At 43.7% G+C, this 27,669-nt stretch overlaps 1 protein-coding gene across 3 annotated transcripts in view; it reads left to right on the forward strand.

Moving 5' to 3' along the window:
* Positions 1 to 27,669, forward strand: part of ly75 (lymphocyte antigen 75) — a 151,001-nt gene that overhangs the window by 31,096 nt on the left and 92,236 nt on the right. For all 3 annotated transcript variants that reach the window (XM_041200864.1, XM_041200865.1, XM_041200866.1), the window contains 5 exons: positions 4,848 to 5,012; positions 6,974 to 7,084; positions 7,753 to 7,893; positions 15,839 to 16,027; positions 25,105 to 25,262. In XM_041200864.1, the coding sequence (XP_041056798.1) occupies positions 4,848 to 5,012; positions 6,974 to 7,084; positions 7,753 to 7,893; positions 15,839 to 16,027; positions 25,105 to 25,262 (764 nt within the window). The remainder of the gene's footprint in view (positions 1 to 4,847; positions 5,013 to 6,973; positions 7,085 to 7,752; positions 7,894 to 15,838; positions 16,028 to 25,104; positions 25,263 to 27,669) is intronic.

The following is a 27,669-nucleotide window of genomic DNA, read 5'->3' on the forward strand; positions in this document are numbered from 1 at the left end:
AGGGGAGGGGTAGTGAATGGATGCATGTATAATGTCATGATTCACATAGAACCCGTTAACATTTAAAGAGAAATCTGAACACTGAAAGATCTGTGCCACAAGACTTCACGTTTTTAAACATTAACAAACTTTACTGTATATGAAGAGAAATAAAACAAAGCAAGCACTATTAACTTAACACTAGCTATAGTTTATAAAGACTTATGTTATAAAGTCAGTTCTACTTCTTTCTTCTCCTCAAGAGTTCCCTTATCTTACGAAATATTGAAGGTTCATTCACTTTTCCTAGGACCAACGCAGGCTATGCCGCATCCCTCTGAATTTCAATTTAATTCCTCCTTTGTGTTCCAGCTATTCTTCTCCGAGGAATGGGATTTTGAGAGGATCCTTCCATTGGCTTTTCAATAAGTGATCCTCCAAACTCTCTTCAAAACTTTACAACTATGGATTTTTTAGCTCAAACTTAAGTTGGAGAATGCAGTGCAGTGAAGCCTAAACTGGTGGTTTTCACTAGGCTTACTGTAGCTCTAAGCTATAAGACGATAAGACATAGGAGCAGAAATTAGGCCATTCGGCCCATCGAGTCTGCTCCGCCATTCAATCATGGCTGATAAGTTTCTCAACCCCATTCTCCTGTCTTCTCCCTGTAACCTTTGATCCCCTTACCAATCAAGAACCTATCTATCTCGGTCTTAAATACACTCAATGACCTGGCCTCCACAGCCTTCTGTGGCAATGAATTCCATAGATTCACCATTCTCTGGCTAAAGAAGTTTCTCCTCATCTCTGTTCTAAAAGGTCTTCCCTTTACTCTGAGGCTGTGCTCTCGAGTCCTAGTCTCTCCTACTAATGGAAACATCTTCCCCACGTTCACTCTATCCAGACCTTTCAGTATTCTGTAAGTTTCAATCAGATCCCCCCCTCATTCTTCTAAACTCCATCGAGTATAGACCCAGAATCCTCAAATGTTCCTCATATGTTAAGCCTTTCATTCCTGGGATCATCCTCGTGAACCTCCACTGGACCCTCTCCAGGGCCAGGACGTCCTTCCTTAGATATGGGGCCCACAATTGCTCACAATATTCTAAATGTGGTCTGACCAGAGCCTTATTAAGCCTCAGCAGCACATCCCTGCTTTTATATTCTAGTCCTCTTGAAATAAATGCCAACATTGCATTTGCCTTCCTAACTACTGACTCAACCTGCAAGTTAACCTTAAGAGAATCCTGGACTAAGAGTCCCAAGTCCCTTTGCACTCCAGATTTCTGAATTTTCTCCACATTTAGAAAATAGTCTATGCCTCTATTCTTCCTACCAGAGTGCATGACCTCACACTCCCCCATGTTGTATTCCATCTGTCACTTCTTTGCCCATTCTCCTAACCTGTTCAAATCCTTCTGCAGCCTCCCCGCCTCATCAATACTTACCTGTCCCTCCAACTATCTTTGTATCATCTGCAAGCTTAACCAGGATGCCCTCAGTTCCTTCATTTAGATCATTAATGTATAAAGTGAAAAGTTGTGGTCCCAACACTAACACCTGCGGAACTCCACTAGTCACCAGCTGCCATCCTGAGAAGGACCCCCTTATCCCCACTCTCTGCCTCCTGCCAGACAGCCAATCTTCTATCCATGCTAGCACCTTGCCTCTAACACCATAGGCTCTTATCTTACTGAGCAGCCTCGTGTGCGGCACCTTGTCAAAGGCCTTCTGGAAGTCCAAGTAGATAACATCCATTGGCTCTCCTTTGTCTAATCTACTTGTTACCTCTTCAAAGAATTCTACCAGATTTGTCAGGCATGACCTCCCCTTGATGATACCATGCTGACTTTGCCTGATTTTACCATGCACTTCCAAGTATTCTGAAATCTCATCCTTAATAATGGACTCTAAAATCTTACCAACGACCGAGGTCAGGCTAATCAGCCTGTAATTTCCTGTCTTTTGCCTCACTCCCTTCTTAAACGGGGGGGGTTACGTTAGCGATTTTCCAGTCCTCTGGGACCCTCCCTGACTTCAGTGATTCCTGAAAGATCGCCACTAACACCTCTGCTATCTCTTCAGCTATTTCCTTCAGAACTCTGGGGTGTAATCCATCTGGTCCAGGTGATTTATCCATCTTCAGACCTTTCAGTTTTCCTAGCACCTTCTCCTTGGTAATGGCCACCATACTCACCTCTGCCCCCCCCCCGACTCTCTTGAACTTTGGAGATGTCACTCGTGTCTTCCACTGTGACGACTGACGCAAAGTACCTGTTCAGTTCCTCCGCCATTTCTTTGTTCCCCACTACTACTTCTCCAGCGTCATTTTCCAGCGGCCCAATGTCCACTTTTGCCTCTCTCTTACCTTTTATATATCTTAAAAAACTCTTGCAATCTTCTTTTATATTACTGGCTATTTTACCCTCATATTTAATCTTCTCCCTCCTTATTTCTTTTTTAGTTGTCCTCTGTTGGTCTTTGTAGGCTTCCCTATCCCCTGGTTTCCCACTGCTTGACAGATCTTCCAGCTTCTTTCCTCCTCACGAATTCCAAACTGAGCTCAAGCCCCCTCTCACATTCCATGTGGTGAACGCTAAAATTAGTATTGTTTCTGTTTAAGATGCAGACCAACATTTATCTCCTTTTGCTTCCCCGACTTGGTGAGCTGCACAAGACCAAAACTGCAATTGCCGTCTGTGAGAAACACCCAGATAAATTAAACAAAACCCCCACAGTGCGCATCCATGAAAATGTGACATACTTGGGAATGTTGCAAACAGAAATGTAAATTAACTCTCTTTAACCTTCAAAACCAAACCCTTTGATTCTGTAACCCATATGAATAATTTAAATCTCTAATGGTTATAATTGCCCTCTCACCAGACTTACTGTCCCTATCAAGGAACTCCCTTGCTAACCAACTGCTTTTGGCATCTTTTCATCTGGGAACTAGATAGGCGATTTACATCTTTTACTAAGATGGAATAGCCCTCCTGGCTCCATTACAAGCACAGAGATGGGTCATTCGTTGTTTAAGTTTTACACTTTTCCAACTCTGACCTTTGTAAGATAAACATAGGTTAGCTTTTAACTGCAATCAACCCAAGCTTGTTTGATTTGCATGCACTTAAGGGTTGGGTTGTTAATTGCTAGATTCTTAATCGGGGTTTCCATTTATCTTTCGTTTAACACCTTAATCTCCGACCTAAAAGTTATATTCCTAAAATTGAAAGTTATGCCTCTAAAACAAATGAATTATGGAATCTGATATCCACATATTCCAGCAATGGATTGTTTTGGGGCTTTATGAAAAGTACTAGTATCCCAGTAGCCTCAGCTACTTGGACTTCTAACGCTTGGGGACACTGTGTGCAAACTAGTGAGAGTTTTTTTTATATCTGTACAGATGTGAATGTTTTCTGTGGAAAAAGGTGAAAACATTTAAATACTGTTCACCACTTTAAACACTTTTCCCCAAAATCGAACACACATATATTTTGGTTTAGGCTTGCAATTTTCCACTTCTGTACATCCAAGTATTTTTATTTTCTTCTTAAAAACCCTAGTCATTTAATAGATGGTTACTGTATCAACTGTGGCCCAGTTGGTAGCACAATCATCTGAGTCACAAGGTTCCGGGTTCAAGTGCAGGGCTTGAGCACAAGAAAACAAGACTCTCACTCCAGGGTAGTACAGAGGGAGCATTGCACTGTTGGAGGTGCCGTCTTTCAGATGACGCATTACCCGAGGCCCCATCTGCCTGCTTGGGTGAGTTTTTTAAAAAAAAATCCCATGGCGATATTTCAAAGAAGAACAGGAGAGTTATCCCTGGTGTTCTGGCCAATGTTTATTTCTCAATCAATATCACAAAAACAGATTATCTGGTCGTTATTACATTGCAGTTTGTGGAAGTTTGCTGTGCTTAACTTGGCTGCCGCTTTTAAGACCATAAGACGCAGGAGCAAAAGTAGGCCGTTTGGCCCATCGAGTCTGCTCCACCATTCAATGGGATCATGGCTGATCTGATAATCCTCAACTTCGCTTTCCTGCCCTGTCCCCATAACTTTTGATTCCCTTACTAATTAAAAATGTCTACCTCTGCCTTGAATATACTTAATGACCCAGCCTCCGCAGCCCTCTGTGGTAAAGAATTCTACAGATTGCCTACCCTCTGAGAGAAGAAATTCCTCCTCATTTCTGTTCTGAGTGGGCACCCCCTTACTCTGAGATTATCCCCTCTGGTCCTAGACTCTCCCACAAGGGGAAACAACCTCTCAGCATCTACCCTGTCAAGCCCCCTAAGACTGTTACATGTTTCAATAAGGTCACCTCTCATTTTCTAAACTCCAGTGAGTACAGGCCCAACTCACTACACTTCAAAAGTACTTAATTGGCTGGAAAGTGCTTTGAGATGTCCGGTGGTTGTGGAACGCTCTATATGAATGCAAGTCTTTGTTTTCTCTTTTTGAGTGAGGTGGGGGAATGCAGAAACAGAAAATGCCAGCTTTCATTCCTGAAACAACTTTACACAATATTGTCAATTAATTTAACCTAAAATGAGTTCATTTTTCACACATAGTTACCATAATGTGGAAACAATTGTCCTGTCGCTGGGAAATTGTTAGTAGTCTGGAACAATAGCTTACTGAGAAATATCACCATATTTGTTAACATTATAGCTTTTAATTGGACTGAAGACAGCAGATCTGCAATTATTTTCTTCTAACTGCTTGAGTAAATTATCAAGAATGCAATCTTTTGCTGATCCTTCCCCTTTCTCAAATTAATTATTTAAACAGTGTATCACTATTTGTTGTATTTATTTATAATAAAAGTAAATTCTGTTTCACTGATTTGTTTTACAGATACTGAATGCAAAACATCCTGGAAGAAAGATAGTGCAGAACAGACTTGTTACCAATTTAACTTTCAGTCTCTTCTCCCTTGGAATGAGGCCCGTCTTTCCTGTCAGAGTCAAGGAGGGGATTTACTGAGCATTGCTGATCCAAAAGTACAAAAGTACATTTCTGGTAAGTTAGTGATAATTATCCAGAGTGTACATGAAGTAAGCTGTCAAAACACACCAAGATTTTCTGTCTCATTGTGCCCATGATTTGGTCTCTAGGTTTCACAATCTGTCAGTGTTAATATAAATCAAGCTACAATTGTAATGCTATGTAAAAAATGCCAAACTTATTTGGTAATGTTAAGTTAAAATTCTGTGGAATGTTCAGTCCAGCTTTGCTGTTGTAGTTGACTATGCTACACTTGATTTATTTATATATTTATATAAATATATAAAATATATAATTTGTGGGAAAGCAGAGGAATTTGAAGGTTCAGGTTCAGAAGATATTAAAAGCATCTCATCAAGTGACGTATGACATTTTAAAAAAAATAAAGTTGTTGAAATACTGCAAGAGGTGCAGAACTTGCAATTTGAAATGCAAATCTTAGTAAGATCACAGTTCGAGTACTAACTGTAGTTTTGGGCTTCATTCTATAGGAAAATTGTTGAGCAACACCGAGGGTACAGTGCAGAATCATTTAAATGGTGCCTGATATGAGGAAATAGGAATACGGAGGAAAATTCTGAAAAATTGGGGTCATCATTGGATCAGATAAGATTATGGATGATTTGATGGGTGCTTAAATTTATGAAGGGATAGGATAAACTAGGCATAGGCAGGCTTTTTCCAGTGATTCAAGAGATTTTTTTTTTAAAAAAGGAACATATGCGGAAGATTAAATTAGGGGCAGAGATCAGGATAACTTCTCTTTACATGGGTTGGAAACTATAACCAGAGTTGGTGTTTGCAGGAGAAATCATGTTAACTTTTAAAAATGTATTATTAACAGTACAATCACAAGAGAAACAACCAGAGAGATGAGAAAATAGTGGATGTATGAGATTAGGACTACTGCTAATGTGTTGCTAAAACACTAGCATGGATTTGTGGACTGAACAGCCTTTTTCTAAGTGTAATTTCTACATAATTGACCATTTGCCTACAATGGAATAATTACACTGCAGCAGGAACTTTGACTCAGCAGGGTCTTTTAAATTTTCCAGCTTTTGTATTGAAGTATCATAAATAATTGACTTGTAACACTAGGTGGCATCCATACAACAGCAAATGGATTTCCCGTTTATAGTGGTATGGCATTTACCTTTTTTTAACTCTTCCATTGCTGCTACCTACTCTCACACGAAGTAAAATGATTCAGGCCACAGCCATGAATTTTAATTGGTCAACAATCATTATCTAACTGTGGGATCAAGCCAGTTCTCTCAACTCCTTATGCCGTGCAATGGTTTGCTGGTTGACCCTGCATTTGGGAGGCTGAATTTAAATTTAACTGGTTGTATTTGTCAGGACTTGGGGAAACTTGGCAATGAAGGGAAGGTGGGAGCTGCCAGGTCCAGAAGGCAAGACTTTCCCTTACCCTCAAGAAGCCTTTAGCTTCTCTGCTCTGCCATTTGCAGCCTCTTTCATCACCCCATCCTCCTGCCCCAATCTGCAGGCTGCCTCATGATCACTGACCTGCCCACCATTCCCCCCCACTACTCCCAGGTTCAGTCAGCAGCCTGCCCAGATATCATTGCTGCCCAACCCCCAACCCACTAATCTTCAGCCCACAAGGGTCCCAAGCTGCCACCTGCCACTGGAATTCTCAACTGGCACCCTGCCAGAAAAAAATTATTGAGATCCTGCTGCTGAATTCAGCAGGACCTCTGCATCCCAGCCTTGACGGGTTTAGTGCTTGCCATCTTGCTCCCTTTACACCTCCCCACTGCCTCCTAAATATTGGAGCCAATCTATTGGGCTTAAATTCCAATTTACGGAGATGCTGTGGCTGTTTGATCAATGTACAGAAACGTTAACCAAAGCAATATGTTTGGCCTGAAGTGTAGTTCCAAAGCTCTTAAATATTACCTGAATTAAATATTTCTACATACTTCATTTCAATTAATGCGATCTTTTAATAGAGCAACCAAATGTTCCAAAGAAAATGTGGATTGGTCTAAATCAACTGAACATGGCTGGTGGCTGGCAGTGGTCGGATGGAACACCTCTAGTATTTGTTAACTGGGACGATGGTAAATAAATATTTTTCATTTACAAAGCTGTGTTATCTTATTTTCAAACTTGATGTGTGATTAATAGCAGAAAGCTACCAGAGACAAGAGATTTCAATGCTAAGAGTCAATGCAGATCACCATAACAATTCACAACTAAATTATATGTTTGGATTTTTCTCAGTTCAGAAGTAAAAATGGTTTTGGTAGTGATCACGTGAAGTCAACCGGAGCTTTACAGGAAGGGCCTTTTTTTCATTTTCTACCTTTCCTCTTTTTGTTTCCTGTCCTTTATTCATCATTCCTTTCTCTGCTCTTTCTTGCTCCATCCCTCAGTTATCCAAATCATTCTCTTTCTATTCCTTCTGCATTTTTAAAACTGTGATGTTCTCAATTACTGGTTTTGTATTTTCGTATTCTATCTCTCCCATTCCACTTAACTGTTTTCTGATTTTGTTTCCTTCCCATCGTCATTTTATTTCTGTTGCATTTCTCTCCCATGCTGTCTGCCTCATTCACCGCAAGCGGTCAGTGATCTAACTGAAGAACTGATCGTTTTATGGAAGATGTAGAATGTAACACACATTTTTAATTTACCTCAAGCTCCTTTGAAATCAAACCAAGTAAATAGTTATTCCCACAAAATGGTGAGACTTCTCAGTTGAAACTTTGCAATTTATTATCTTTAGGTTTATTATACCATCTTGAGGAATCCAGCTGTGCTAGTATGAGCTCTGATTCTGATGGTCGCTGGCAAACTAGCTCTTGTGAAGCTGCCCTACCTTTTGTATGCAAGAAACTGCTCAATCAGACGATGGGTGAGACGATTGGTAAGTGTAATTTGTTTTTTTTTTGTGAAATTATTTCCTCCTGTTCTATTACTGATTCAGCTCTTAATCTTTATCAATTGTTTCTTCTATGGTCAGGGCCATATCTATTTGGACTGTCTTATTTGGCACTGTCACTGTCAAAATTATGCTGGAGACATGGGGTGGATTTGCTTAGACATTAGAAAGGCTAGAATTTATATAGCACCTTTCACTGATTACCTCAAGATGTCCCAAAGTACTCTGCAGCCAATGGGGCACTTTTGAAGTGTGGCCACGATTATAAACTGCTATACTGTGTACCAAAATGCAAGCAATTCAGTGGCCCCAGTTACCAGTTGTACAATATAAATTAAACTATCATTAGCTTTTCCTTCTCAGCAAAATGTGGCAAATTACTTATTCTTCCATCCTATTCAATAATGAATTATTGGGAATCAATTGGAACACCAAAGCCAGGGAAGGGAAAAAAACCTCACTTTGGGGAGAGACATGACACATCCGCACTCTGTGGCCCCTGAAATGGGACTAAATATCACACTGCATTTCTGATTGATCTTTTGAATACACTAATCTATTACATTGAGCAAAGGAACCTCATGCAGCATGCTGATCAGGCTCAGGAAGCAAAGTGGCACCTAAAATAGTATGCACGTGGTATGGGAGAGTGATGTTGGTTCAAAAAAAAACTGGCAATCACTCAAGGAAAGTTATGCAGTTGTGCAACATTAGCAGAATAACAGCACCATTTTAACAGTCTCCCTGTGATAATGTGCTGGATTATACACTGAGAGCAGAATCCCCGCACCCCAGTGTAAACATCAGGGAAAAGTACACCTCCACTTTGCCAGCTCGATCCACTTTAATTTTTTGGGTGGCAGCTCTTTAATTAGTAAGAGGCAAGATTTCCATCCATTTCCAGAAGGAAGTCCTGCCTCATAGAGCTAACTGGGGGCCAGCAGCTCTGCATCACACCAGGATCGGTGGCTATTGTCAGTATTGCAGGAGGCCTGGGAGGAAGAGGAACCATGCATGCCTCGAAACGCAGTTAAGTATGTGATCTCACCAGGGCCAGGTTGGCGGGCCCCAGTGAGAGGGGTGGGGGATCATGTTGGACAGGGTGGGGAGGGCAGACGCATTGAGGCAAAACTGTGGGGAGGGTGGCCTCCAATTGGCACAAGGAGCTCCGTCCCCATTCACTGACCGGCAGCCCGTAGGGTTAAACCTGCCAGGCTACACGTTAGGCCTCTACTGCCGCCTGTTGAATTGGAGCAGTGGTGGGATGAGGCCATTAATTGCCCACTTAAGGGCCTCGATTGGGCTATGGGCAGGTGACCACCTGATGCCTCCCGCTATCCATTAATGGCGAGGGTGGGCAGTCCATCACCAATGGTACGGTATCCTAATTTATGGGTCCACACACCTGATTTCCCACCTGCAGGGGCCTGTAAAATTCAGCCCAATGTGTTTTTCTTTCTGTTAGATAAAGGCAGCAACAAAAGGAGAAATTAAAACAGAAGATGCTGGAAATACTCAGGTAGATGGCGGGTGCATAATGAATACAGACATTGATGGGGGGGGTCAAAAATTATCAGGGGAATGTAATGGAAAAAGGCTGAGTAACTAAGATATGGGAGGGACATCAGCTCCCATCTGTTAGTAAAGCTGGAGACATGAGAATCTAGGTGGAGGTGAAATGAAAAAAGAGACACTTCTATTTGACCTATTAAAATTAGGATTAATGTAATATCTCCTCATGATCTAAAACGAATGAATGAGGAACTTGTCTGCATATAATTGGAAATCCATGCGTATGTGTTTGGATTATATACTGGTAACAAAGAAATATAGGAATACAACAAATTGCATCATTCTTTATGCACATTTATGAATTTTCCACCAATTTTGTGCATTACAACCAGAATCTGGGGCTAAAACTACAGGAGGCTCTTAGGGACCTTATCAATGCACATGTATTGGGATGGAAATCTGTATTGCTTTTCTTTACCATCACTTGAGGTTGGCTTTATTTAATTGCTTTGGTTTAATTTCAATAGCTTGTTACTTTGAGCTGTGTTCCAAACACTGATCAGGAGTAAACAATTGTTCTCAGCTCCTGTATTGTCTTTCACTCCAGATGCTGTTCAATCCTGTTTTAACATCAGCGTTGCCAGATTTTTTTTCTTGCTTTTAGATTTTTTTTTCCCACCTCCAGAGCTTACAAACTATCTCCATATCTCATTAAATATTTTGTTTTCTTGTCAGTGTTTTTTTTGTCAATGACATATAGCATGGAACCTTTGACCTCAATCTTGACTGGGGTAGATTTAGTGAGTAGGAGGGGAGGAGTTTGCTTGGGAATCCTGGATGCCTAACTTTCCCTACATGCTGTGCAGCTTTAACATCATTGCATGTGTCCTCCAGCACATTCCCTGCCTGGAGGTCTGCCTGAAAATCATGGCTGCCTGTTGACTGGGGACTGCTCTGGAGGAGGCCAGGATCAGGTAGGGAACCTGTAGCTGTATAACTGGGAGGAAAGAGAAGGGGTAGGAGTGAGGTGGATGCTGATCTCGAGGCTGGGGTTGAGGTGGTGCGCTGGATTGGCACTCGATAGGATGTGGGGAGGGTTGGATTCCCATAATGGTAGAGGTGCTGGTGTCTGATGTTGAGCAGATAAGCTTGGACTAGGAGAAAACATACCTGTTCCTCGATCTACAAGTAATACAGCAAAGGTATTTGCCGCTTCTACAAAGCAGTACTTGCCCCCATTTCGCTTTTGGGCTATCTGAGGCCCCCGGAAGCCTGGCCAGCCAAAGTTAAACCTGAGGCACCCAGTCTTCCTATAATATTTACATGTCCAACCTGCTGCGTGGGAGATATTTGGTTGCTTCAACTAATATAGTAATTGCCTTCATCCCTCTCTTTTCCCCGCGCACCTTATTTAAACTGTGAAAATGTGCCCTATGGAAAAATATAAGTTTGAAGCTACTCAAGATTGAGAACTCCAGTGATTTGCCACAACTCCAGAGTTCTAATATTGTATAATTTGTTCATTGTACCTATGGATGTACAAGTTATTTTAATTTATATTTATCCTGACATAAATACACATGTTAAAACATCATTTAATGGGTCAGAGGGCAGAAAATGATCTCCAATGCTACTTTCCAACCATCAAATTAATTGTGCACAATTGTTGCCAAAGTAAATTGCTTTCAATCTTTGGAAATGCTTTACTTTGACTTGGCACTTCTCCAAATGTCCCAATGTTGGCAGTCTGCCATGTGATGCACCTCAAGTTGCAAAATCAAGTCATATGCTACTGTGATGCAATGACCAGCTGAATCACTTCCCACTTCCTCACTTGGTAATATTTGATTCTTAAAGGATTCTTGAGAGGATTTTTGTTCATGGGTTACATAAAACTATGCATCACCAGTTACAGAATTATTTAAGAACACAATAAAATGACAAGTAGGTGTTTTACAATATTCTTTTATGGGATGTGGATGTTGCTGGCAGGGTCAGCATTTGCTGTGCATCCCTGATTGCCCTTGAACTGAGTGGCTTGCATTTTAGAGGGCAATTAGGAGTCGACCAGAGTGCTCTGGAGTCATATATAGGCCAGACCAGGTAAGGATCGCAGGAATTCCTTCCCTAAAACACATTCGTGAACCAGATGGGTTTTTATGACATCAGTGACATGCTCATCATTACTAAGACCAGCTTTATAATACCAGATTTATTAATTTAATTTAAATTCCACCAGCTACTGTAATGGGATTTGAACCCATATACCCAGAGCATTAGCCTGGGCCTCTGAATTACCAGTGCAGTGACATTAACACCACCATCTCCCCGGTAAAACTTAATGTTTCATTAGGATATGACCTCTTTAATGTTTTATGTGAATTAAATGGAAAGAATTAAATCTTCACTGATGGCTGTGCATCCTCATTACCTTAACCAAATTTTTATTTTTGAAGGTTGGTTTTGTTCTCTGTTGATGCTAGGGTAGGATCATTTTAACTTTGAGAGTTTTGAATGTTTAAGATTTACAAAGCTAAATGGTATTTTCTGAAATTTGCGCTGGTCATCAAATTTCTGTTCTTTCATAAAACTTGTTGGCCAATAAATTCTAACATTTGTTTAATGCACCAGACAGGTATGTAAATGATCTCTGCACCCAAAGGTAGAGACTCAGGGATCACAAAAGATTGATCCTCAGGCCTCATCTGAATATTCATGGTGAGCTGCCTCCACTGACAGCTAAATCTTCAAGTAAGTCCTATGGGAGGGAAAGAACTATAGATGAGGGGCTGATGACAGCTGCAGGGGCTATTGGAAGTATCCCAGCTCCTCCTGGCTTTAAAGATGTGTATTTACTCACTCCTTTTCAGTTGTAATCACTGGAAAGTCTGCATCCAGATCCTGAAAACTTGAGTGAAACAGATTCAAGGCCTACTCCAATCTCAGTGGCCCAATTCCGAATAAAAGACCATCACAGTGTCTGCTTAAGGAATTTAATGGAAGGGACGAAGGTTTCACCAGCCAATTGCAGAGCCGGTGAGAGCCCCGTGTCACCTCTTACAGGGAAGACCCGCCAAATTAGGTGCTAGTCAGACACTGAACTGGGTAGGGGTGAGCCTTTCCTGGAATCAAGGACCCTGGGGGGTAGAGGCGCCAATTGGAGGCTGGAAGCTCTATCCAATGGTAACACCACCGTGGAGTCAGTGGCTCGTGCCAGTATGACACCCACCCAAGGCCATCAGCAGCAAGGGCAGGGGTGGTTCCCCCCCCCCCCCCCCCCCCAGGATAGCTAGAAAATGGCCTGACCAATTTCAGGTTGGGGGGTTTTCAAGATGTTGCATTCCAGAATTTACACCTGTAGCAAGGGCACCATAAGCAATTTCTATTCTACTATTTACAAATGCCAAATATTAATTTTCTTAGGTTAATATAAAAGAAGGAAATTGCAAAAAAAATGTAGGAGTTGTTTGGTGGTACAGGACTTGTCCCTTTATTCAGCAATACTCATGTCTATGCTTCTCGACCTGCATTCATCAGGACACCCGCAAGAATCCCAATACAAGGGGGAAAACAACAATTTATACTGTACATGAGGAGAGTGCTGTTTTGTTGGCAAGTGGTGTTGCCATGGAGAATGCACCACTGATGGTGACTGACAGTTAACTGCCAAGTATTGTTTGAAACTTAAACCTGGCAGCATGACACTGGTCAAAGCATTGCCTTCAGGAATGAGTCCACAAATGGCTGTCACTTATTTTGTTTACTTTGTACATTTCATTTCCAAACATATCGACAATGCTTAAAGTAAGACATAGTCCCATGGTCGAGCGAGTGTTTATGCAAGATAAGATTGAACAGATTTGTAATAGGGTTACTAATTTACGCCATGCCCTACTCTGCACTTGGTCTGAGCTGCACAAATTTCTTTCATTTTTTAATTTGATCCGTTTATGCCGCTATATTGCTTCAATAGATGGCTGCACCATAAAGAGTACCCATTTGAAACAGGTCCACTTCATAAACTCACTCAAGCGGAAGCAGTTTGGCAATGCAATTAATGATGCCACTAAGTAAGTAACAGATCTCTCTGACCATGTACTCTTGGAAAATGAGGAGTTTGTTCTTGCACGTGGTCTCAATTTTGGTGTATCTTCATCTCAAAGCAAGAGATATTAGCTGAGTTTGAACTTCTCTACTTCCAACTATCCCACCACGAATCAGCATCCATTGAAAACACTGAATCCTTGAAAGTGTGCTTAGTTGATCTAGCACACATATTGCTGGATTCTGCACAACCTATCTAAGACATTCGCATTGCATGTGAAAGTTGGTGTTGCGAGGACTTAAGATCAACCTGGGCATACACATCAGTAAACCTGACAAACGAATGGGAATAGTCATCCTTAACAAATGTGACTATATCAACAAAATGCATATCATTCTTAATGACAAGTCCAAATTCGTATCCATTGGACCTGTCGCTCAACATGGCCGGACAGCCTTGCTCAAAAGTACGTTTAAAAAAACGCTTGCTGGACTTGTCTAAGAGTGATGAGCTATGCACGATACATATGACAGGTTTCGTCTTCACATTTTGCTACGTTCACGTATATGTGGGCTGGCCGAGACACACACAAGTGATGTCCTTCTATGCCCCATCTTATCCATAACCGGTTCTGCACAAATGAATTGGCCAAATGGCTGGGTGAGTTGTTACAACCAGTTTTGACCAAGTTTTCCACATAGACAGAGAAGGACTCCTTCACATTTGCAAAGACCATACAAGACTTGCATATCGATAGCAATGTTGTGTCCATGTGCTCATTTGACATTGCTAGCCTATTCATCGATATTCCACTTAAGGAAGCCATATATATTTGTGCTGCAGCACAATATCATGTCGATCTAGACCCGCCACCATTGCATGAATCAATATCCGTTGAACTTAGGAACTTGGCAACTCGCACAGCTGAGTTCACTTTTAATGACATCACGTATACCCAAATAGATGGTGTTGCTGTGGGATCCCAATCTAGGTCCAACTCTCGCAAACATCTTCATTGGGTTCTATGAGAAACGTGCCTTCGATAGAATGACACCTGACCTCCTACCCCTCGCATATTTCTGATATGTGGATGATACATGCAGCTGCGGATTAAATGTAGCAAATGTAACAATTTCCTTACATGTCTTAATGGATCCATCCTGTGCTCAAATTCACCTATGAAATGGAGCAGTTAAATGATCTCCCCTTCCTTGAGGTAGTAGTTGAGAAATCTACCAGGGGATTCTCTATCACGGTTTACCGCAAGCCTACCTTCACTGGTCAATATACGCATTGGGATTCTTACAGTTCGACACACTATAAGATCAATCTTATCGGCAACCTTGTATATAGGGCCCAAGCCATTTGCTCACCTTGGAAGCTTGACGCTGAAGTAGGACATATCAAAGACATCTTGCAGGATTATGGCTACCCTCATTTCATGTTGTACATTATGCAAACTTATGAGTGGGCCTAAGGCCATCACTTTGTCCTAAAAATTCTACCATGGGTTACCCTGGAAGGACAAGGTATCTCAAAAACTTGAGCAACTGATGAAGCTAGCTGTTTCACACAGCTACTATTCAGTAGCAACAGGAATGGTATTTGTTCCTAACAGGAAGCTGCTGTCAAGCCAAAAAGACGTTCTGCCTATCACACAAATGAGTAATGTGTATATGAAGTTCAGTGCCAGTGTGATGCTAAGTATGTGGGCCATACGTCCCAAAGACTGGCAGATCATATCAAACAGCATATCCCAAGCATTGTTTGCAACGGGCAGAGTACAAACCATACCCAATCAGTCCATGCTTGCAAAACTCAAAACAGTGTCCAACATTAGATGTGATTCAGTGACTGGACAACATTTACTAAATAATCCTCAGTGTGCTAAAAATTACGCTGACAACCAATTTAAGATTGTCTTTCGGGCTCACAGTGAGGCACATTTGCATATACTGGAAGTTACATATATTAATACATAGAGCCCTGGTCTTTGCAGACAGACAGACAACATGTACACATGTTGTGCCTGTTTAAGCTAAACAAAATTAGTGACAACCATTCGCTAACTTATTCCTCAGGGCAATGCCTTGACCAATTAGGGTGAAGCTGCCTGGTTTAAATTGAAACAATCCTTGGCAGTTAACTATCAGTCATCATCAGTGGTGCATTCTCCATGGCAGCGCCCTTGCCAACAAATCAGCGCTCTCTTCACATGCTGTATAAATTGCTGTTTTTCCCCTTATGTGGTATTCTTGCGAGTGTCCTGATGAGTGCAAGATGAGAAGCTTAGACATGTCTCTCTTTTTCAGCAATACTCAATGTAGTAGTTGTATTAAATTTACAAAATTATTGTGGCTGCTTTGTTATCAGATCCTTGGAAGTACTCCAGTACAGAATGTGAAGCTGGCTGGCTTCCATTCAATGGCTTCTGCTTTTACATGAACACAAAAGAGTTGAAATGGGATGATGCAAGCAGTTCCTGTAAATCCACTGAAAGTCAACTGATCAGCATACATTCATTAGCAGATGTGGAGCTGGTTGTCAGCAAGCTTCATGAAGGTAAGAAAAGTGTAAACTCTAATCTTTCTAAGCAGCAAAAGTTGTGTAACAACCCTGGTTTAAATCTAAGCAAACATGTATTCATATCACCCTGGAAAGCTAGCAAAAACTGTCAGTACTCAAGGAGCTGATCCTAAAAGAATTTAGTGTATTTACAAACCTATTGTGAAAACAATTACTGAGATGGAAATTGCAACACAAATTTTGTTTAGAAAATGATTCTGTCTCCACAGCTCCTCTCCTTTTGCTTTTCAAAACACACTCCTCAAAAATCAAAATACACCCCCAACCACAGGGCTCAAAGGAAGGGCCCAATGTGTACACAGGTTGAGAGTTGGGAACCTGAACATAGATTTGGAAGGGCGAGAAACAAAGCTGGAAATGAAAGACAGGAAATTAGTAAGTAAGCATAGAAGGCAGATAAAACAAAGGCTAGAAAACAGACAACAAAGGAGTTGTTTAATAATCAGTGGTATATAATTCAATGCAAACACCCTAGTAAATGAGGCAGATGGTGCTCGTGGGAGGGATGATGTGCTGGAAAAGTCATTGAATTAGGCTACATGGGTTGAACTGATGAATGACAAAAGGGTTATCACACTGCTGAGTGTACATACTGTAGACCCTGTTATGATCCCCGGATCCAAATTGATACAAGGACTTTAACCTGGAAATATTGTAACTTCACCTGAAAATATCAAAATTCAATTATGCCATTTGATATTCTACAAATAAACTATTCTATAAATTATCCTAGCATTCTGTATAGGAGGGAGATTAATTTAAACAGCCCTGATTTCTCCTCTCACCATCTATCCATAAACAGAAGGGTGTTCCAGATTTTTGATTTCCCACTTTATATGTGGTGGCATATTCTCCCAACCCCTCAGTTTTGGTCTGATCCAATTCTTTACTAATAACCCCACAGCAAACTCAAGATAGGCTGAACTATAAAGTTAATTTATGGGCACACACACAAATGTGAAAGGAGGCGGGGCAATGTGGCCTTTTCATTCATACAATAAAAATGGGATAGAGAACAGAAAGAGGTACAAGGCAAAGGCAAAAGTAAGAAGTATTGTTTCATGAGAGTCCAAAGTCCACCAGTATATTCTTTAACCAAGTCAGCAGGTTGAAAGCTGATGCTGGATAATCCACTTCTCCATTAGAGAGAACTTTCACAATAAGATGGGCTGTAGGGATGAATTAGTCTTGTAGATACAGAAGTTTGAAAGTCAAGTAGAAAACAATGTAGGTGGGGAGCCAGGTATTCAAAAACCTGGACAGAGCCCTTTCTCTGCTGCTGCCTTGTTGGTGGGAAATGGCAATCACCCAAACATACGAAATAGGAGCAGAGTAGGCCATTCAGCCCCTCGAGCCTGTTCTGCCATTCAATAAGATCATGGCTGACCTGTTTGGGCAGAATTTTATGCCTGTTGCGTGGGTGGCGGAGCCCACACGTCATCGCTTAAAATGTCGCGTGAGCATCCTGACATCAGCGCGCGGCATCGCAATATTTAGGTAGGCGGGCATGCTAAGAAGCGTGACGCGCGCCTGCCATTAATTAAAGGCCTTGTTAAGTCCCATAACTCGGCAATTGAAGCCGATTTTTGAGGAGCCTGTACGATCTTCACCTCGGCGCACGGGCCCAACAAGCAAGCGGGTAACTGATTTTTTAAACAAGCCTCATCCACGGGCGGGATATATGGGCTCAGAAGGGTTGTTAATGGTTTTTCTGAAGTATTTAATGCAGAAAGTGCTTTGAACTTGCCTGTGTGATTGTTAGCAGTTCAGATCGATTTCTAATAGCTTTCTCTGTACTTTGAAGCTTCAGCTCAGCAATCTGCAGACAGTAATCTTTATCAGGCCTGCAGCTTTGCGGAGGCCTCCACTTAGCCTGGGTATGGGTTCTGACCTCTCCATTGGATGCAGCTCCCCTGAGGAGGAAGGGAGGGATAGAATAAGGAGGAGGCCAGGACTGGACAATCAGCCTCCAGGTGAGCCACCTTTGGGAGGCCAGGTGCAGGCACAAGGGGCGCAGAGCTAAGAGGTTGTCCAAGGTGGAAGGGGCTGCAGAAGACGCCACTATCCTGCTGCCAGGGTATACAGGCAGCGAAGCAGCTATAATTGAGGTGCAGTGCCGAAGGAGGCTCCGACAGTCAAGGGGGACAGTGAACTATATCTATCAGACGATTGACCCTGAGATTTCCCCTAACTGTGTGGGTGGACACCCCATGCCAGTGGTTCTGAAGGTGACAGTTGCCCTCCACTTCTATGCATCTGGCTCCTTCCAGGGCTCGGTGGGTGATCTTTGCGGTGTCTCCCAATCAGCTGTACACGCTTGGTTCAAGCAGGTTACAGATGCTCTGTTCAGATGGACATTGACCTTCATCCACTTCCGCTGCGACCAGGCAAGTCAGACACAGCGAGCCAGAAGTTTCGCAGCCATTGCTAGCTTCCCCCACGTCCAGGGTGCAATAGACTGTACACATGTGGCCATCATGGCGCCAGCAAGTGAGCCCGGTGCCTTTGTCAACAGGAAGGGCTTCCACTCCATGAATGTGCAGATAGTGTGTGATCACAGGATGCTGATTTTACAAGTTTATGCAAGGTACCCAGGCAGCTCCCACGATGCCTACATACTCAGACACTTGGATGCTTGGCTGCTGGGTGATGAGGGCTATCCCCTCAGAAGGTGGCTCATGACGTCTCTCTGCCATCCAAGATCAGAAGCTGAGCAGCGGTACAATAGACGCCAGGGCACCACAAGGGCTGTGGTGGAGAGAGCCATCGGTCTTCTCAAGATGCGCTTCCATTGCCTGGATCGCTCAGGGGGTGCACTTCAGTACCCCCCCAGATCGTGTCTCTGTAATAGTGGTAGCATGCTGCGCTCTGCACAATCTTGCGCTGGAAAGGGGGGATGCAGTTGACGATGAAGACCTTGACGCAGTGGATGAGGCTGCACATGATGAATCCAGCAGTGGCTCAGAGGATGAGGAAGCACAGGGCAATGATGAGGGGCAGCACGCCAACTCGTTTTTACACCAAGGAGGCTGGGATACCTGGGACACTTTAATCCAACGAACCTTCAGCTAGCTGCACGGACATGGATCAGCAGGACCAACATTGCTTGGCGCTTCCACACGTGGCACTTAGGTGCTACATCTTCCACCTCATCAGCTGCAACTAAGGTCTTAGTACAGAAACATCAGTGTCCACTCAAACACTCGATATGTCTGTGAAACATACAAATGCAGCACAAAGGAAACACCCTCAGCCATGGTTGGAAAAGTGGACTTTATTCCGTCCAAAATAAAGCACAAACGTCGCTCTGACGTACATGATGAAACATTCCCAAATCTAGGGCCAACACAATCACCAATGACAAGCCCGTGGAGTGCCTAACAGGCCTTATGCTTACGTTTGTGGGTGCTATGTCTAGGTGCCGCCCCATTGCTTGGAGTGGTTTGTGGGACAGCCTGCTGACTCTAATGTCCTGTTGGCCTCGATGACCTTGGCGGCCGTCCTCTGGCCTGTGGAGCCTGTGCTGGTCCCACCTGGGAGGGAGTGGCCAGTTCCAGAACTGGCACCTCCCCAGTTGTCACAGCCTCAACGGATGCAACGGTCACTGGCGGAGGGGCGGAGGAGCTACTGCCCTCATCTGGAGCGCCCTGAGAGGAGCTTGCAGTGACGACTAGCAGCTGCTGTGCCGACTTGAGGTCACATTGGCCCTCCCTGCTCACCGCAGGTGGATGGGCACCGAGCTGGAACACTTGGTGCCCAGAACATCTCCCACATTGCGAATGACGACTTGTGGCCATTAGCGCTGTGAGGGCTTGCAGGTCAGAGCATAACCCAATCAGAAGATTCTCAATCCGCTGGAAGCCCTCTCCATGAGAGTTGCCAATCTCTCAATGGAGGAAGCCTGATGCACTGCCCTGAGGTTCATGCCTTCACTGACACTTTGCCTGGATTCCTCCAACACAGAGACCAAGTGAAGCACACCCTCATGCAACCCTGCCAGATGCTCCCATGCACCCTGTTGCTTGTCCTGCAGCTGCTGCATGGCTGACATCTTCAGAGGTACATCATCACTGCCGGACTCAGCATGTGCCTGGTCCCCTGCAGTCCTCCCGCTGCTGGCACCATCGGCACTCTCTCTGTCCGTGCCATCTCCAACAGCGATTGTGAAGTGAATCTCTCCACTGTGCCCCGGGACACTAGCCGACGTCATAATTCCCACCGATGCGGTAGTCGCTGTGCTGGTGCCTGACTTGCTGAAAGGATGTGACGCAAGTTGCAAGTGTTCACCCTCAGGTGTGATGGGGGGGCTCTGGACGTGTTGGTGGTGGCCATGCGGTGGTGATGCTGAAATTAACAACAAGGACAGTGCATCAGTTAGCGTTCAGTCACTAACACCATTCATCCCTTTCCCCTTTAAGAACCTAAGGAGACAAACATTGGTGGGGTGGTAATTAGTCAAGAGGAGGCCCAAACATTACATGTGCATACAGACAGGCTGGTCAGATGGCCTAAGGAATGCAACATGGAATGTTATGTGGATAAGTGTGCGGTTAAGCACTTGGGCAAGACCAGGAAGGTATGGGAATACATGAGTAATGGTAGGACCGTGGGAAGTCACGACGGTTACAGGGACCTTGCTGGGCAGACCCGTTAAGGTAGCAAAACAGGAACATAAGGTGTTTAACAAGGTCAAAGCCAGACTTGCCTTTATTAGCCAAGGAATAGGATGTAGGAAAAGGGAGGTCATGTTGCAAGTGCAGAAAACATTGTCGAGGCCACAGCTACACTTCAGCATCCAGTTGTGACCTGCGCGTCATGGGAGGGATGGCATTGGAGTGGGGAGAGTGCAGAGGTTCCTGACCTGGATGCATGCTGGCCTGGAGAGTTGGAGTGGTGAGGAAACATCGCAAACACTTGCGACATTTGCCGTGGAGCACAGGAGATTGACAGGTCACATTATTGACCTTCATACCGTTATGAGGGGCATAGAACGGGTGGACAGAAGGCAACATTTCCCCTTGGCACAGGGATGACTAACGTGATGGCATTTATTTGAGTTGAGTGCCATGAGGTTGACCGGTGAGGTGCAGAGGACCTTTTGGACAGAGTAATGTGGGATGCACTGGCTGAAAGGGTGGTGGAGGTACAAACCCTCCTAAGATGCAATAAGTCTTTGGATGTGCAGCAGCGACGCCATGGCATGTTAGGCCATGGGGATAGTGGTCAGAAATGGGATAAGGTAATTTTGGAAGGTGCTAGAGATGCGCATCCTCAAGGGGCTGAGGGACCTTTATGTATGACCCACACGTCTGACTGTATCAGTCTGAATGAGCAGTGTTGCTGCATTAACGATTGCAGCAATCATCAGTGGTTTGAATGGTGGGGAGACAGAGCGGATGCAACTGTGGCCCTCAAATACCTGGTCGCTGGACCCCAACCTGCTGATCTGGCCGCCTGCCTCCTCCCCAGCTCCATGGGCTGCTCCTCATACGTGGTGAGGTGCTGCAGCACGGGGTGCCACCACCAGTCCACTGCCGCTCCCGCATATTGCTCTCAGTTTTTGCCTGCAGAACAGAGAAGAGCATTTATTGGGGCTGATCGCTCATGTACTCTGCACGCGCACACCGCACCCCAACCACAGTGGCCCATCTGAGGCCTCCAGCAGCTCCTGTCCACACTACTGGTGATTAGTCACCAGAAGATCGAACGGCTGCTCCCACCCCCCTCCCCCAACGGCCACCTTGGACGCATTCGGCGTCCATCACTTTGAATAACACATGGGTCTTAGCACCCATAGCAAGGAGGCGCAACTAGGTGCGGCGTCACGGCCAGCAGATGGCTCTTGGCCACGAAACCTTGAGGCACCCCTTCCACCATCTCATCACCATTAATAAGACATGTGGTGGAGACACATGAGTATGTGTCTAGCTGCCTCCCCTGCAGGTTGCCCCCAGTCTACTCAAATGTGACAAACACCAACATATGCTGCGGGGAGAACCCATCTTCTCCTCAACCACTAAGGCGGATGGTCACTATCTGTTTGTCCACCCAACAGGCGCCAAATGCCCAATGCAGTAACAACACTAAGGCGGGGGAGGGGGGGCCTCAAAGGCTAAGGCTACCGGCAGGGTAAAATGGCCAAGGCTGACATGGTACTCACCCTTCCAGAGCGCAGCAAAACTTTGAAGCGCTTGTGGCACTGGGTTCCTGTGCACTGCACAGCATCTTGAGAGCTAACAGCCTCCCCCACCTCCTGCCACGCCTGCATGATCACCTGGGGGGGCCGCCCTCCTCCCATCCTCCGGAAACAAGACTTCCCAATGGTTGGACACCTCTTCCAGGAGAACAGCAAGGCAGGCATCGGAGAACCAAGGGGCACAGTGGGCCCCCCCGCTGGCCTACCCTGCAGCCTGCCCCCTCCTCCTCCTCTGCCCTCACCTCTTGTGCTGCCTGGTGACTATCCATGGTCAACAGCCTAAAGGAGGCTGCCTGGTCATTCTTTATACAGACTGGCGGTTCCTCATTGGAACCGATGGTCTGAACATGCCTGTTGCCAATTTAATTTTCCCGATGGACACAGGAGTCTGAAATGCACTGGGTGGCCTTAATTGGCCTGTCTGCGCAAAATGGTGGCGCGGCCCATTTCAGCACGGGGGATCAGCTGCCCGCCCACCGCCGATTCGGTCGAGCCCGCCCGCCCAACAAACGCAAAATTTTGCACTGTTTCGAGTTCCACATTCCCATCTACCCCCAATAACCTTTGACTTCTTTGCCTAACAAGAATTTATCTACCTCTGCCTTAAAAATATTCAATGACCCCGCCTCCACTACATTCTGAGGCATAGAGTTCCAAAGTCGCACAACCCTTAGAGAGAAAAATCTTTCCTTATCTCTGTCCTAAAAGGGTGACCCCTAATTTTAAAACAGTGCCCCCTAGTTCTGGACTCAGCCACAAGAGGAAACATCCTTTTCACATTCACCTTGCCAAGACCATTCGCGGGGAGGTGTCATGTCACGTGACTCCCGCTTCTCAACCTTGGTTTGGACAAGGGATATATATTCCTTAATAAAAACAAAAAATGCTGTGAAAATGCTGGAAAAGAAACTCAGGTCTGGCAGCATCTGTGGAGAGAGAAACAGGGTTAACGTTTCGAGTCTGTATGACTCTATTTCAGAGTTGAAGAGAGGTAGAAATGTGATGGATTTTATACTGTTTGAGGAGTTGGAGCAAGTAGATCAAAATAGAAGATCAGGATAAAAACAAAAATACCTTGAAAAACTCAGCAGGTCTGACAGCATCTGTGGAGAGGAACACAGTTAATGTTTCAAGTCTGTATGACTCCAACAGAACTAAGTAAAAATAGAAAAGAGGTGAAATATAAGCTGGTTTAAGGGGGGGTGGGACAAGTAGAGCTGGATAGAGGGCCAGTGATAGGTGGAGATAACCAAAAGATGTCATAGACAAAAGGACAAAGAGGTGTTGAAGCTGGTGATATTATCTAAGGAATGTGATAATCAAGGTACAGATAGCCCTAGTGGGGGTGGGGTGGGGTGAAGGGAAGGGATTGAAATAGGCTAAAAGGCAAAGATAAAACAATAGCTGGAAATACATTTAAAAATTTATGGAAATAGGTGGGAAAAGAAAGATCAATATAAATTATTGGTAAAAGGGGGAGATCGGAAAAGGGGTGGGGATGGAGGAGAGAGTTCATGATCTAAAATTGTTGAACTCAATATTCAGTCCGGAAGGCTGTAAAGTGCCTAGTTGGAAGATGAGGTGCTGTTCCTTCAGTTTGCGTTGAGCTTCACTGGAACATTGCAGGTTGGAGCTCAGGAGAGATTTGACAAAGATGTTGTGGACACAGGACAAAGAGACTGTTAATGGTTGTGTTACAGAACAAAGAAAAGGTGCTGATGTGTTTATAGCATAACAGGGGTCAGTGCTTTGTGAAAGCAAAACATAAAAACAAGTGACCTTGGGGGTGGGGGGGTGGTGCAGGGAGTTGGTTTAAATAAAATGGATTAAAAAGGATCAAGATGGAGGAGAGAGCTCATGGTCTGAAGTTGTTGAACTCAATGTTAAGTCCATTAAGAAAATTTGAGTTCAACAGCTTCAGACCATGAACTCTCTTCTCCATCTTGACCCCTTTTTCAATCAATTTTTTCCCCAACTACCACACCCCCACCTCACCCCACAGGGCCAGCTGTCACTTGTTCTTATGTTTTGCTTTCACAGAGCGCTGACCCTTGTTCTGCCATTAACGCATTCTGCTACCTTACCCTTATGCCACTATCAGAATCTTCTTTGGTCTTTAATGCTACCATTAACACTCCCTTTGTCCTGTGTCCATGACAACTTTGTCAAATCTCTCCTGAGCTCCCACCTATCCCTGATCATCTATTTTGCTCCACTCCCTCTTAAACAGTATAAAATCCTTCACATTTCTACCCCTCTTCAGCTCTGAAGAAGAGTCATATGGACTCGAAACATTAAATTTGTTTCCCTCTCCACAGCTACTGCCAGACCTGTTGAGTTTTTTTCCAGCATTTCTGTTTTTATTTTGGATTTCCAGCATCCACAGTATTTTGCTTTTCTTTTGATGTATATTCCTAGCCTGGATTTTTGAGATGGTTAATATTTCAACCGTTAATGAGTTCAGAGGTTTCCAGATCCTTTTGTCCTCTCAGACAGATTGTCTCTTTTGGCCAGGGGCCTGGCCTTAGAAATGTAAAGGGCCTTTGTACAATTCCTGGAAATTTGATCTCTGCAGCCACAGAGGCACGTGCATCTGTAGCAATAACAAGGTTGCTGCTGTTCTGAAGACCAAAAATTCCTTTTGTGTAAGTCACAGCCCGTCATGTCTTTAGTCAGTTTTGAATCCTTTATCGAGTTTTGAAAAAAATAATTTTATAGATTAGCCAGGATGATATATAGATAATATAGAGTGAGATCTTAGCCCCTGACATGGGAGTAATTTGGTAAATTCCTGTACAATCTTAATCTCTATTGAATTTCCATAGCTATTGTTACTTAAATTGCTATTTTTTTTTAGCTCACAGAGATGAAGTGTGGACTGGGTTAAGAAGTAATCAGTTCCCAGCTTTGTTCAAGTGGTCAGATGGATCTTCCGTGATCTTCTCTTACTGGGACCAGGCTCAACCCAATATCATCTATAACACTACAAAACACTGTGTATCCTATACAGGAAAGGTAAGTTCATGACTAATGCATTATTTCTACATTCTCTCTTCTGAGTTTGTTTCTTTAATTCATTAATACACTATTAAACATTTTTTTTTAACTCTGGCTGAAAGTCAGGCAGGCCCTATTATTGGCAGCTTGAGACCTGGGAGATTTTGACTCCCCCTGGTTATCTCTGCATACCCATGGACAGTTTCCTGCCTAAACCATCAGAAACAATCTCCCTTCTTCCCCCCTCTTCTGAATTCCAAAGGGATTGTCCTCTTGTCCTCTCCATGTCAACATAGCCTACACTTAGTTTGAGACCTTCCTTGACTGGGTACTGTAGGGCTTTGGTGTATAATGGATAGTGTCAAAAAAAATGGAGGCATTTTTGGTAGATTTATTTCATTTAGGTTGTTGATACTGGGGCAACCCAATGTCCTCTCATAGGTCAACAGCAAAGGAATAGTCCACTTTTCCATCCCCCCCAAACATTTGCTTTTCTTCCCTTTGCATCTTCCCATGTGAGTGCAATAGAAGCAACTGGTTTGTGGGCCATTGTGACAATAGCTTATTTCCAACATCTTGGAGTCACCCAGCCCCAACAACAGTGAAAACCTTGGCTGTCGCAGTCATCATCCTATCGGGTGCTTATCTGAACCTGGATTTAGTGATGGCTTCTTGGACTCGTTGGGAGTTCAGCAATGCTAATTCCGTTTTTTGGGTGCATTGCCCTCTCCAATACTTTTAGGGGTTGTGCTTGAAAGTTGTGACATTTTTGGTTGTGTACAGATGTAATGGTCCATCTTCTTTTCCAGCTACATCTAATCCCTTGTGATTTAGTTTTGTATGGAAAATACCAACCAGCTGACAGATCCTGCATTGGGCCCAGTCTATTTTTAGGGCTGGGATTTATAAGAATGACAACAGGCTGCAGCTTGAGCTCGAGCACAGTGAGGCATTCTAGCAGCTCTGAACCACCCCTGTGTCGACCTACCCGGGATTCTAAGAAGGATCCCAATGCCAGGGGATGGAAAGACTGTGCAAGCGGCGGTCTGGTTTATGGTGCTTGGAGAAGAATTCCAGCTCCTTCTGGCCCTACAAAAATAGAGGAACTTACCTTTAGGATTCTCTTCAGCCAGGCCACCAACTAAAACTGGTCAAAACATGCACAGTGCATGCTCTAACCAGTTCAGTCAAATAACGTAGTACTCCAGTTAACATTCTAAATGGGCCTACTGTGTGACAAGATGGGCCACCTGAGCTGCCCAGTGGAAGACCCAGGGAAACATTGCTGCAATGATAGTAACAGCTTGGTAGTTAATCCTTTGCCCAGTATTGTAAAGGCATCGTCATCCAATTCTGCTAGTGGTCAGCCTGGAAATTAAGCCTGTAGAATATAAACAAAAATAATTAAGATGTAGATTAAAAAATTTTACTTATGGTAATAAATAATAGTTACAAATGGCTGATCAAGCTGTTAGTTATTTGACCTCCTTTTGCAAAAACTATGCTTGTGCCACTTTTTCTTTTATAACAAAATGCTTTTGGCTATGTGAGATATAACGCGGTAGCCAGATACCCAGAAAAATTCTGGTCATCATTAAGCACCCCAATGAAGGTGTTTTCCATCTCTGTAACTTAATTTTTCAGTGAGGGTGAGTGTAGAACGGGCACAAAAAAGGAACAGTATCAGAAACGGTTTTTGGCTGAAAACATCCAACGTGAAATTGGGTCAGACTATTTATCAGGCATCTAGGTTGGACTTCTTGCAAATACTAATCAGGCCCAACTGAATGGCTAACTGTTTTAGGACCCTTAGCAGAAATTGGGTCGCCATAATCTTCTCTCTTTTAAATTTTGGTTAAGTCAAATAAAACAATGAAACCCTCAAAACTGTGAAAAACCTTCAAATGAAAATAACAAAAACAAATTAAGAGCAATCCTTTCAAGTGCCATATTTAAACCATAATGCCATAAATCTGTAGAATCTTAATTCTCGCATGCTTATTTTTCCTGAACATATTGCATGATTTTGCTTAGTTTAGTTTTAGGTTCTTCACATTAGTTTTTTTTTGTTGCTACTGTATTAGTTTTAAGCTCTGAAGAAGGGTCATACAGACTCAGCGTTAACTCTGCTTCTCTCTCCACAGATGCTGTCAGACCTGCTGAGTTTTTCCAGCATTTCCTGCTTTTATTTTAGTTTTTAACTCTGTCTGTCTGTTGAATATAGCATTACTCGAGATGGAGTTTCCTTTACCAGCCATGGCTCACTGGTTTCAAGTCAGACTCCAGACACTCGAGTGCAGTGTTAAAGGGAGTATTGCATTTTAAAAGTCTTTAGGGTGAGCCATTAACACCTCGGGTGGATATAAAATCTCCCATTGCACTATTTGAAAATAACCATGGAAGTTCTCCCTGGTGTCCTGGCCAA

Source organism: Carcharodon carcharias, chromosome 12 (genome assembly GCF_017639515.1).
Source record: "Carcharodon carcharias isolate sCarCar2 chromosome 12, sCarCar2.pri, whole genome shotgun sequence".
NCBI lineage: Eukaryota > Metazoa > Chordata > Chondrichthyes > Lamniformes > Lamnidae > Carcharodon > Carcharodon carcharias.